Source organism: Calidris pugnax, unplaced genomic scaffold (assembly GCF_001431845.1).
Source record: "Calidris pugnax isolate Ruff unplaced genomic scaffold, ASM143184v1 scaffold171, whole genome shotgun sequence".
Classification (NCBI taxonomy): domain Eukaryota; kingdom Metazoa; phylum Chordata; class Aves; order Charadriiformes; family Scolopacidae; genus Calidris; species Calidris pugnax.
Genome location: NW_015091064.1, coordinates 12,581,738 through 12,594,993, shown reverse-complemented (window position 1 = coordinate 12,594,993; position 13,256 = coordinate 12,581,738). Strand labels below are relative to the sequence as shown.

The window sequence follows — 13,256 nt, the reverse complement described above, 5'->3', positions numbered from 1 at the left end:
TCCTGTAGCGACTATAATTCTCTAAAAGAGTTTTCCTACTGGAATAATGTTTTACTTTTTTTGAAAGATGGAGCTATGGTGCTACAAAATATGATGGCATATTAATGTCTCTTGCTGAGAGATATGGAAAAATTTGAAATCTAATTTCTAGCTCTGGGGAAAACCCCCAAAGCATTAGTACTGCAAAGAGACACAGAGGTAATTCAGTCTCTCACTATTTCATAATTATCAGATCTGTGTTTTTCAGTAATGATGATTAAGCAATTACAGGTAGCTACCTATTTAGAAGCTAGGCTGAATTAAAATACTAATGCTTTTTAATAGTTGTTCTACTATTTCAGTTATATTAGCAAAATTACGAAAGTCTAAAAAGTCTGAAACATTTTTCTTGACAGTAAAAGCTCACTTTTTTCCAAGAGTCCATATCTCTTCCATATTTTACTCATGAAATATTTTTCTTTATACTGTTCATTTTCTCAGTCTGTAAAACTTTAAAGTCATTGATGTTCATCCAGTATAACAAATTACTTTGCTATTAAAAAATATTCACGTAGCGATAGTAAAGTAAAAAAGGAGGAGAGGGGGTAGCCTGTTAAAATTACAGACATACTTTAGACGATATTAAGGAAAAAGAATGAGCGATGACAGACTTATAACCCTGGGCTGAAAATACACTATATATCACACTATATAGTGAAAATGTAGCTCATTCTAACCTCGGTGCGGAATTGATTTCTTACTATATTCAATATACCTGTACATAATTTCTTGGTACACAACGCTATCACTGGATTATGACCTGATACCTTGTGGCAGATGCTTTCTGGACTTTGACAATTAAGAATTACTGATCGTTTGGGGCGTGTTTGAAATACATGTAGCACAGCAATGCTATTTCATGGCAGATATTTTTGTTTTTGTGTGCACTAGGGTACTGTGGAGCTGACATAAAAGCACTTTGCACTGAGGCTGCCTTGATTGCCCTGAGACGACGCTATCCCCAGATTTACGTGAGCAGTCAGAAACTCCAGCTGGACGTTTCTTCGGTAGTTCTCAGCGCGCAGGATTTTTACCATGCGATGCAGAATATTGTGCCTGCTTCCCAACGTGCCGTGACATCTTCAGGACACGCGTTATCTCCTGTGATCAGACCACTGTTGGAACGTACCTTCACTAAACTGCTCGAGGTTTTACACAAAGTGTTTCCTCATGCTGAATTTAGCCAGGGTGACAAAAGTGAAGGTATGTGGGTTGAAGGTTTGGTTTGTTTTTTTTTTTGTTTTTTTTTTTGCAAAAGCTGTTTTGGTTTGGAAATATTTCTAATGCTAGCCTTAAAACTGATGCTATTTAGTTCGGTGTTATGTAGAACATAAATACAGTTTGCTCGGATGTTTAATTATTTTTGCTGATTCTGTTGCTGTGGAATTTAATAAACTGACCTATGTAGACCAGGTACCCATAGGTGTGAGTGCCATCTCTTAAAAAAAAGGACCCCCAAGTAATTTACAGTTTAAATACAGGAAATAATGGGGCATAATCATATGGTGGAACAAAAGAGAAGAGCGAACACTGTTGCTCAGCATGTTAGGGCCTGAAATTTGTGCTTCTGTCCTGAGTGTTGTTTGCCTGTCCCCAATCCTTTGCTTGCTGATGGTGCAGTGGCAGGCAGCAAAGGAGTGCTGTGGGGACCTCGCAAGCTCAGCGGGTGAGACTGGTTGAGCCCAGATACCTCACCCTGTGTAATGGTCTTTACTGGTCAACGAGGAAGTCCTGAGGCTTCTCTCCCCTTGAGCAGGCCTGATGCGCTCCGGATCCTCCGAGTGGATTCTGCTGATTTAGCAAGTGGAGAACTATTTGCTGATTTGTCAAGTTAGTTTTTTGCCAAATTAGTGAGTAAAACCAAGTCACTAAGGGGTCAGATGTACGCCAGAACCCTGCTGCAATGGGAGTGATGGGAGTGCATTGAGGAAGCAGGGAATAAGGAGGAATGTGTCTGTTTTGACTGGCAGTGAGTCAATGGTTCTGGTTTGTTTTTTTTTTTTACCCAGCTGTTCTCTGAGACACATTTTAATAGTTATTGCTTGGAAGTTTAAATATTGAACAAGTTATCTTGGGTTTGATACCTACTTATTCTGGCATACTGTTTTCTTCTGTTTTTATCTGGGATCCCCCCCATCCTGTGAAAACTGTGCTTGTGGCTGTGTGTGTGATTAAGACTGGGCTATTTTCAAGTTAAAGCAAATCTGTGAAAGCCATGACTTTCTTTCAATTCCTATTCCAGAGCACACTTTCAGAGAATGCAGCTCAGGCAGCTTAAGCCAATCCTTGTACTGGCTGCTGCAGTTCCTCCAGCCCAGCTGTGCGTTTTTGCTCCATCCCTTGCACTTACTTTAGTATGTCAGGCCCTTTGTTAAAACATTTTAGCCAGAAAACTCATCCAAAAATGATGTATTTTTGTCGGGTTAGTTTTCTGCTGACTGTGGGATAGCTGGAGGTTTTAACAAGTGTCAGAGTTGGCACGAGATGGGGCCCAGGAGCATGTGGTGGTGGGTAGGGGGAAGTGAGCTGGTTTGCAGCTGCACTTAGATCATATTAGGCTCCCTCGATCATATTAGGTTCTTGCAGCCAAAGTTGTTTAAGATGCTTAAGTCTCTCTCTTACACTGTTAACCTGTTGGTAATGCCTAATTTGAAGATTGTCATTATTGTTGAAGAATTGAGTTAGGTGTCTCTGTTGTAAAGGTCCAGGTCAGAATATTTTCTTTGGTTCCATTCTTTACATTCCTATTTATTACTGCTTATTATTGCTAACAAAGTGAGTTTGGAAGCATTCATTGACTTAAATAGTAGTTTTACTAGATAATTCTGCTGCTATGGCTACTTTTAAATATTTGTAGATAATCAATTTTGAAGATGTAAGAGGTAAGATTTCTTTTGAAGTTTCCTCTCTACCTTAGTTTTCCTTACCCCCTTAAACCTAAGAAAATATTGAGTAATGAGTTTAATCTGTGTTAAAAAACAGCAAAATCCACATTCATGTAGGGTGATTTTGAGTGTAAATGTAGATTGCACACTAGGGCTTCAGTTTTTCTGAAGGTATGTGTTTATTTTCAGGTATATGGCAGATGCTTACTGGTGTGCTTACAATCTGCAAATCTATTTTCCTACCTGTCTGCAGTTCACTCATGATTTCTCTTCCTCGTAATTCTGTGAATCAGATGCTCAAGCAAAGGGTGCCACAGAAGGATTAAAAGATGGGTTTTTAATGATTATATATTGTATGAAGCAAACACCGTGACCAGTGCATGGGCATAGAAATTACTGATGGTCTGCATTTGGTAGAGCAGAAATTAGGCCTGCGTAGGGACTGCAGCGAGCAGTTAGAGAAGCCAGTCTGTGTCTGGTTGTTTTGAAGGCCTCTGTCCTTGCCCAGAGCTAAATGTCCAGCAGCTTCTGTTCTGCTTTTACCTCTGTGTACTAGCTTTTGGCCACTGGCTGGGGTCTGCAACCTTTTTAATCTTTGCCCCCTGAGAAGTGATTGTCAGGTGTGTGACTGCATCATGCCTTGCCAAGGGAGGTGACGCGTCCTCGTCCCATCGTACCAGCAGAATATTATTCCTGCCCAGCCTACTCTGAATCCAGTTTCTTGTATCACACAGCCAACCAACCAAGGGAACCTTTGTTGTCTCTTACCAATTTTTCCTGGGCACGTATGTCTAGATGCCTGGCTCTTGGATGGCATCACTGTCCAACACTTAACGCTGCCTTGAAGTTAGTGCCTTTGTCCTGTGGTGGTGGTTTGATCAGTGTAGCGGGACCTGTGCCATGGCTTCATCTAAATCGGGCAAATCATACAGTGAATTGTTTATTTGAGAAGTAACCCTTAGATCTCACACTTTCATTTCACGGTGGTCCATTTTCCTAGGTGGCTGTGGCCAACTTGAGCTTCTGTTAGGATGCCTGGTGGTTGCCCTCCACAGCAGTGTGCTGCAGTGACTCTGGGCTGCTCTCGGAAATGCCACCCATCCGTGGCAGAGCATTCTGTTCCTCAGGAGACCTGGTCTCTGCACCACTCTTACTGTACAGCTGAGTGGCTGTGACCATTTCCATCCCGTTGTTGCAGACTGATTTCTCTTTGGGAATGAGAACGAGTGGCTTGCGTAGAATAACATCAACTGAACTCCTTTCCTGGGGGAAATAAAGATCTTGGAGCTGTTTATTTCCCATTGTCAAATCACAGCAACCTACTCTTAATCCTGTTGCAGCTCTGATAGCTAATTTAGCTGTACCTGATTTTCAACTGTCCACTGGTTGTTTTGGTTTAATGCCCGATTTATTTTTTGCAGTTGTTTGTCCCTGCAGTGTGTCTTTTGAATGCAATCAGTCCTTTAGCTTTTTGTTTCTGAAAGCCTATACAGAAAGTACTTCAGTTCGTTAAGCTACTACATTAACAAAGGAATTAAAGTAGGTGAAGGTTTAGTATATGAACATGGAATGAATTGAACTGATTTTGACAAACAGTAGTTTGATATTCTTTGGCAGGTTATCAGAGGGTGCAAAACAATTCTTCATAAACATACATTGTTTAGGTAGTCGTGCTGAGAATAAGTTTGAAAGAAGTGTACCTTTTAAAATTTAGGCACTTAGAACAAATAAATAAGTACAAAATTCTATATAGTCTGAGGAATTACAGATTTTATAACTTTATTCTTGAAAAAGCTCTAGCTGTGAAATAAAAACAAGTTAAACATTTGTTGTATTTGTGAACTTGTTCTGCTTGATGTTTTAAAAAAATAAATTCTAATCATGATTAGACTTCTACAATCTTTAATTTGTTTTGGGTTTTGAAGCAGTAAGTACTTATTATACTGTGTTCTGATATTTAGACAGTTTTAACCAATTTTTTTTTCTACATTTGAAAACGTATTATAATCTAGATGAAGAAAATTGTAATATCTTTTCTTATTTGTTGTGTGTGTACTTAGAAGTGATAAGGTTCTAATTAATATATTTCTTGGAACAGATGTACCAAGTCTAATATTAGATGATAGTGAAGATGAGAATGCTTCATCAATTTTTGAGACGAGCTGTCACTCAGGATCACCAAAGAAACAGTCATCAGCTGCTATACATAAACCCTACCTTCATTTTACAATGTGAGTGTTTTTCTGCATGCGTATAACCAGATAAATAAAATAGTGAAATTCTTACATCAGGAGAGGTAATAAAGGTGATTTTTTTGCTTTGTGGTGGGAATGATGTTCTGTAATGCAAACATGTAAGTGTATGAACAAGAGTTTTGGATATGTGAATGGTCTTAGGAAAGGCCACATCCTAGACACAGTAATCAGAAATATTTGCAACAGACAGGTGTCACTTAGAAGTAAGGATATTAACAGCAATTCTTAATTTTAAAAAGCCATTTTGATTTGAAAGATTAAGAACTGGAAGGAGAGGTATTTAGGAATATTTTGGAGACATTTGCCTTTTTTGGGATATGTAATCGTATATTATATATATATGATTATATAATCATATAATATTATATAATTAATGCAGTAGGATTTCTAATACCTTTTTTTCATTGTTTTTCCTAGAAAGTTTTGGGAAATGGGAATTTAGAAAGCGTGTGTGAAATTTGGATGAGTCTTTCCTGTATAAATTGGACTGGCTATAATAATTAACAATAATAAGCTAACATTTCTTTGCTTTGTTTTAAGAATAGTTTTAGGCTACTTTGTGTGGTGGGTTCTGCATTCTGAATTTGCTAAATAAAGGAAGCAAAATTCGGAAAACTGTTCAGCACTAGTACTGTTTAGTAGAGCCATCTTGTGGAAAACTGCTAAAAGTTTTGTGCTAAAGAGTGATGCCAGCACAGCATTTATGGAAATCTAAGCTGAAAAATAAGAATTTAAATACAAATAGTTTGAGGTATATAGTCAAGTACTTTAATGCCAAAGTTCAGTTTTTGTTGTGAGGGCAGGAGGGGGAACTCAAAACCGAAACATTGGTGTGTGTATATGAAATAATCTTGAAGAGTGTACTTATTTTTCTAAATGATGTCAGCCTCCCTGAATCTACCTTTCTGAGCATTTTTGGTTGCTATCTGTGTGTGTGACCACCACCACCAGCACGAAAAGCCAAAGGTCAGCAATGTTCATAGCTGTTACAAAACGTTGAACCTGGAGTAAAACCAGCCAGTCTTGTTTCACTGCCCGAGCTGATTGATGTGCAGATAGAAATGCCTTCATGAGAGAAAATGCAAATTAATTTTAAAACTTTCTTGTTTCATAATAAATTTTCTATAAAAGGAAAAGACCTTTATTGGAAGAACCTAGTGTTCTCTCTTCATGTCCACTTGTCCGCAAAATGGGGCAAAATCTCCCAAAACAAACTAACACAAAACCCCAGAAATCCTTGTATGGATTCCATAGGGTTTCTTCTCAACAGCAAAAGCAAAAAATAAGTTCACCTTTGCAGTTCTCCCTTCAAAATCTTTTTTCTGTCTAGAAGTGTATAAATATGTTAGAATAGAAGATGAATAGTGATTTTATTCAATCTTACTTCAGATCCTATTTCTTAAATAACTAAAGCATTGAAATGTTGGGTAGCACTTTAAGGGATGAATGAATTGACCTGGAGAGGTAGAGATGTTTTGGTAGTTAGGACTGAACTAGACAGGATTAAATTGATATATTCACTGAAAGTCCATTAAGTCTCTTTATATCATGGAGGAATTGGTTTTAAATGAACTGGTTATAATTAAAGTGTTTGTGAATTTAATATGCGTAAAGCTTTGCACAGATGAGTTTGAATTAAATTGTTTTGAGGTCAAAGAACAGACAAAGCTCGAGTTCTTGAGACTTGGCGTAGTGTTGAGGTATACTGGAGTTAGTTGAATTTTTAAAGGCTATTGTCGGAAACTTACCTATTACTGAAGGCCTTTTGGATTCTAAAAGAAATATCTTAGTATATATATCAATCCATTGATAACAACAGCTTGTTAATTCTATTTTGTAACTTGTTTTGCTGCAGGTCAGCTTATCACCAGCCAACCTCTTACAGACCAAGATTACTGCTATCTGGAGAGAGGGGTTCGGGTCAGACTTCGCACCTTGCTCCAGCACTATTGCACACTCTTGAAAAATTCTCTGTCCACAGGCTAGATTTGCCAGCACTTTATTCAGTCAGTGCCAAAACGCCTGAAGAGTCGTGTGCACAGGTGACATTTCAGATTCTCTTGTAATGAGTAAATTATGTCATTCTGGAACAGATTTGTTGAATCCATATAAAGGCAGCTAACTGGAATGCAACTTAAAAAGCCAGGTTTTCATAGGCTCCTTCTATTTTCATGTTGAAAAGAAAGGAGTCTCTAGAGGGTGATTGAGGTCTCTCTGCTGACTGGTGAGAGTAATTACATTTTTTAGCTTGCCCCTTCAGTCACACACCTAATGTCAAGTAAGATTAATCTTGTTCCAGATTTTCATTTTATTAGCTTGTGTATGAATTGCTGTGCTGTAGTTCTGGGTTCAATTGCTTGGTTTTAAATGTTTTAGGTTTCGAAGCAGTTTGTGGTGCGTTTTGCATGGGTTGCAAACCAGTTTAATTTTCATCTTGATTGTTCAGTTTAAGCAAGTTTTTAAAACACGGATGACAAGTAGTTGTTTTGTACTCTCCATGGCACATTGACATAAAATAATTGATGCAGCTAACGGTGACAAACAGTTGTTGAGAAAGCCTTTGTCATTAGATAATTTTGTTTTGCTGGAACATTTGTATATAAAATGCCACAAACTTGAGTCATTTCCTATTCCACAAGAATTTTATTACTCACAAGTGATGATAATTACTTTCTTAGTTTAAATACCACTGTTTCTTTTAATTAGATCTTTCGCGAAGCTCGAAGAACAGTACCAAGTATTGTTTACATGCCTCATATTGGTGATTGGTGGGAAGCTGTCAGTGAAACTGTGAGAGCTACTTTTCTAACTTTGCTGCAAGACATACCATCTTTCTCCCCTATATTTCTACTGTCTACCTCTGAGTCCATGTACAGTGAATTACCTGAAGAGGTAAGTTTCCTGTGGAAGGAAGCGTTGTTAGGGAGCTGTGTGCTCTTCAGAAGGTTCTGATTATGTAAAAATACTCTGTTTTGCACTGGTTTTCTAACTTAAAAGTATGTCGAACTGAAAATATAATATTAATTAAATGATTCTAATTTTCTGTAATGAGGGATGTACATCCATAATACCGATTTTCATGATCTCCAAGCTGCTTTGCTGAGAAGACAAAATTGTTCATTTTGTCAGTTGTTCATTTTGACAAATTACTCCAGCGTAATTAAATGCAGATTTAGTCTAAAGGCTTAACCTGTAGCTTTACATCCTCTGAGGTTCAGGATGGGGGAGGGAAGTTCCTGTTTTTCTCCTCAACGTTTTCTCTTATATTTTTTTTTTTATCCTGCCCTTTCTTATCTTTCACTGTAGAGGTGGCCACTGTTAAGATCACGGCATACTGCAAGTTTAGTTACTACAGAAAATTCAGTGAGAATACAAGTACTTGTTTTCCCTAGGCTGTGTACACAGCTTGGGGTGGAGTTTACTGTCTTCTCTCCTGTGGCCAATTTTGTAAAGTTTGTAACTAGTGTTTTAACGTGGTCATTAACCATGTATGTTTGAGTGAGGGCTCAATTTTCTTATGATCATTGTTTTGTTTTTTTTTTAGGTGAAATGTATTTTCAGAATCCAGTATGAAGAGGTTTTTTATATTCAAAGACCAAGCGAAGAAGACAGATGGCGATTTTTCAAAGGTTTAATTCTTGATGAGGCAGCAATGCCCCCACCAAGAAGGAAACAGGCTGGTAAACTAAGTTACAGTAAACCAATAATAATGTGATCTGAATGTTTTTTTCTGTGATGTTTTACTTTTTAAAAAGGTTTGAGTAAATGACAGTTAGTGTAAATAACATTTGACAGTGTTAATCAATACCCAGAAAAATTTTGTGGGTTGCAGTTACCAGTTTTGGAAATCGGGAAGCTGTGGGGTTAAGGATGCAGAGATGGTTAGATCAATGAGGCAGATTAAATATATAATGAAATTTGGAGTTGCCTATTCCCAAGAGCTGCTGTTTTGTTAATATTTCCATTGTCTGACGTCTTGTTTTTTTCCCTAGCTCTTCGTGCTCTGGAAGTTCTTCCTCTTGCACTGCCCTGCCCAGCCCGGGAGCTGTCGGAAGCAGAAAAGCAGCGGATGGAGGACCAGGAGGAGAACACGTTGAGAGAGCTGCGGTTGTTTCTCAGGGATGTTACCAAGAGGCTGGCCACAGACAAACGCTTTAACATCTTCAGCAAACCGGTGGATATTGAAGAGGTCTTGTTTCAGTAATGTGCAAACAATGAAGTTGAAACTATTAGAAAAAGAATATATATTAAAAAAAGGAAACGGATGCATTAATAAGAGAAATAGATGTTTGATCTGTGACCTTTCCAATCTAAAATGCTGGCTTTTAGCTGGTGAGATAGTCACAGCCTCATGATCTGATGTGAGGAGTTGGAGCATGTTTTTTTGGCTATAGCAGTGACCTATTGAAAAATCTTACATGTTTAGTTCAATTTTATTACTGAAACCAGCATTTAAAAATGCCACCACTCCTATCCCTACCAGTGCTCTTGAAATATTTCAAACCATAAATATAATTCTTTAATAAAAGCTTTTACAACATTGTAATCATAGACATGATAATATTGGGAAAGTGATCTGTGTTCTCTAATGTATTCAGCATTAATAGTATTGTTGAATAATTTCAGCAGTAATGCTTGTGGATGCCATTAATCACAAATGGTAGCACATTATAAGGCATTAACTGGTCGATTATGGAGTGTGCACACCTAACTGATGAGACAGTTCGATCTGCAAATCTATTTTTGGGTGCTGCTATATGAAATGGATTATGTTCGGTCTGACTTTGAGATCAGACGCTGGCCCACTGCAAGCTTTGCAAACTCGCTAATTAAAAATAAATATGTTTTATTGCTTCTGAAGAAAAGAGAATGAATGATTAGGAGGTGAATATGGGACATGAGAAGTACAGCATTGTGAAAAAGCAGATTTGCAGAACAAATTCAATACAGGGTAGAATAGGCATCTTTTGTAGGCCCATGTGGTCCTTTCTTTCCATAGTGCTGTGTAGCTGACTGGTTTTGAAAGGCTGACGAGAGCTCTTTAACGTGGCAACTTACAGCATGAGCATGGTCTGAGCAGTAACTTTGATTTTTATTATGGAACTGCTTGGGAGGTTCATTATTGTAGGAAACTCTACATACTCATAGTAAAGGCTGTTCCTTTCCCCAAAGAACTTGAGGGCTAAAGGGCACATAAAGTAAGAACAAATTACCATCCTCGTTTTGCAGATGGAGAGAATCGAAATGTGAATTTGTTATTTAAAGACTTGCCAAAACCGCTGCTAATATATCACATCACTAAAAATTAAATGTAATCCTTTCCCATCCACTTGGTGCATTTAAGAACAGGACTATCCTTTTCTAGAGGAGCCTGTCTGCTTGACTTCATTAGAAAATGTGATAAGTTTGTTCCACTCCTACTTGCGTTGCAGAGGATGCTGCAATCTGATAACTCAAGGATTTTCCTGACTAATTCAGCAGCAATGAAAAGAAAGCCCATGGCTTGGCTTTCTGATTACTGAACCAGTTATCATCGTGTTCCCATAAAGGGAGACAACAAGGGACTTTTTGCCATTTTCAATTTTCGTCATAAAGTTCAATGTGTGTATTTAAGGGATTAGGTGACAGACTGCTGACCACTGAAGTAATGCATTAACGCTAGTTTATGTTGTAATGTATTTTTGTATGGATGTCTACAGATACTTTATTTAAAAAAAAATTCTTATGGAGGCATTATGGCTTGATCTGAATATATATTTAAGTCTTCAGTATTTTGGCAGCTGCCGTCATATGTGGGTGATTTCAAAAGAAAAAACACAATACTGTTTCTGAGGCTGCCAATATTTTTAATTGATCATAATCTTAATCACATTGAAACATTCAAGTATAGGTTTTTTCATTGGAAGTAAATAAAAAATTTCATAGATTTTTTTCCTGAACTTTGCTACAGCTGCTGTGCTGATGCATTTGACTATCAGGCTTGAGGCCCTTATGGTACCATTAATTACATGAAATACTTTTAGTGTACCCTAGTGGATGTTAAATCTCTAGTTACGAGTCGGGCTCATAGTGAACTCTGACACAGGGCTTTCTGTTTAGACTGTCCTTCTGTACAGCCAGTCTAATGTCTTCAGTCAATACAATCTGCCTTTTTTTGTTGAACAAGTGATTGAAAGAACTATTCAATAGAAGATATTTAAAAGCTGATAATTTGACTGTTGAGTTTAATGAGAACTCTGCCTACAAGGTGAACAAAATGTAACTTCCCTAGTTTTTCCTAGGGTTTTGAATTAGGCTGATGGATTTTGCTTTTCTAACCCAAGACAGTGCTATAACACTATAAAAAAAAAATCTAGATAAAATTAAAAATACATTTATGTTAAAATGTTTTGCCTCAAAAATACCATTGAATTAATTTTGAAAGATAAATTGGTGAGCTACTGAAGAAAAAGTAGCTTTGCAAGTCCTGTGTTTTATTTAGTCTGATAAAACTTCTGTTTTCAACATAAGTTTGTTAGTTAATGTTTAATTGATGTATTAGAGGTAAGCATATGGAATAAGTAAGAGTATAAAGATGTGAAATTGGCAATGTTAAATAGAACGCAGATGGCCTTGTGTCATTTCTGTATGGTGTTTGTTTATAGGTTTCAGATTACCTTGAAGTTATCAAAGAGCCAATGGACCTGTCAACAGTAATAACCAAAATTGATAAACACAACTACTTAACAGCCAAGGATTTTCTAACAGACATTGACCTGATCTGCAGCAATGCATTGGAGTACAATCCAGACAAAGATCCTGGAGGTAAGGACCTGCTTCATTTTGGCCTGCCTAAACTGGAAAGCCTGGTATTTAGTCATATATTTGGTTATTGTTCAGGCATTAAAATAAACTGGATGCTGTGTGATAATTAGGATAAGCAAGTCCTAAGGATCTGTGTTTTCAGTGTTCTGAGGCATGTGGTCCACTGAGGGATATCGTTAGAGCAGGAGAACTACAGCATTCAGATTTGCTTTCTAATAAATTAGGTTTTGTAGTTCCTTTTTGAATTTGATAGCTTCTTTTCAGTGAATAGACTTTGTATACGCAACAAAATCCCAAGATAATTTGGAGAGCTCTGTAGAGAATGCTGTACGCAATCTGGCAGTGGCCCGCGTTACTTCCACATTAGCTTAGAACATGAAATTCACCCACAGAAATTAAGAACTATGTATTAGGGGATAGAAATAGAACAGGATAAATCACCAGGCAAAGAAGTCAGTTGCAGCTGATTAAGAGAGATTAGAAGGTATTGTCTTGACAAAGTGTGATGGGATGCTTTCAATTAAAATGGAATTTGTAGATTGAAATGCATGTAAAAGCTGTTCATGTCCAAAACTAAGGAAAGAACATCTTGTGTACTCTGCGCTAGGGCCGCTTTACTGTGTACATTGCCAAAAGAAAGATTTTCTATTGGCAGCTTCGTCAATAAAACAACAACAACAAAGCACCCTTTTAATGTAGTTGTATTTCATAGAAGTGGTACTTGGAAATGTGGGTCCATCTGCAAGTGCAGTCATATGTGTTAAAAAGTTTCTCATTAAATCTTGCGAAATCATTTTACCACGTTAAAGCCTGATTTTTCTATATTTTTCTTGCTTCTCAAATTTTTGATTTTGTGAGGCTTTTGCAAAGTTCTTATGTGTGGACTAGATACAGTATAGTCTGGTCAAACATCTACATTTGTTTCAAATTGCCTTTTGAACCCAGTGCTGGTTCATATCTGTAGAAGATAAACTTTTATTTCTTCAATTTATGATGCATTTTAGTTTTACAACTAAAAAAAGGACATGGATGATGCGCAGCAAAAGATTTTCTGTGTTCTTGGTAACACGCTTTTGAGAACTTCTAATGCGTAATTGATGTGAACTAATCAAAGCCTTGATGGACACTTGGGACCCTGAGTGTCTCTGAAGAGCGCCTGTTGAGATGAGAACTGTGAGACATACCTCCTGCATGGGACTGGCGTCTATTTGTGACATAATGATGGGCTTTTGGGAAAATTGGCATTAATATACACCCTTTGTTCTCATTTGTA

At 37.4% G+C, this 13,256-nt stretch overlaps 1 protein-coding gene across 1 annotated transcript in view; it reads left to right on the top strand.

The window, feature by feature from the left end:
* The window catches only part of ATAD2B (ATPase family, AAA domain containing 2B), a 65,207-nt gene that overhangs the window by 23,166 nt on the left and 28,785 nt on the right, over positions 1 to 13,256 (top strand). The window contains exons 14-20 of the mRNA XM_014956884.1: positions 931 to 1,242; positions 5,023 to 5,155; positions 7,035 to 7,221; positions 7,886 to 8,071; positions 8,724 to 8,859; positions 9,172 to 9,368; positions 11,824 to 11,983. Coding sequence (XP_014812370.1) covers positions 931 to 1,242; positions 5,023 to 5,155; positions 7,035 to 7,221; positions 7,886 to 8,071; positions 8,724 to 8,859; positions 9,172 to 9,368; positions 11,824 to 11,983 — 1,311 coding nt within the window. The remainder of the gene's footprint in view (positions 1 to 930; positions 1,243 to 5,022; positions 5,156 to 7,034; positions 7,222 to 7,885; positions 8,072 to 8,723; positions 8,860 to 9,171; positions 9,369 to 11,823; positions 11,984 to 13,256) is intronic.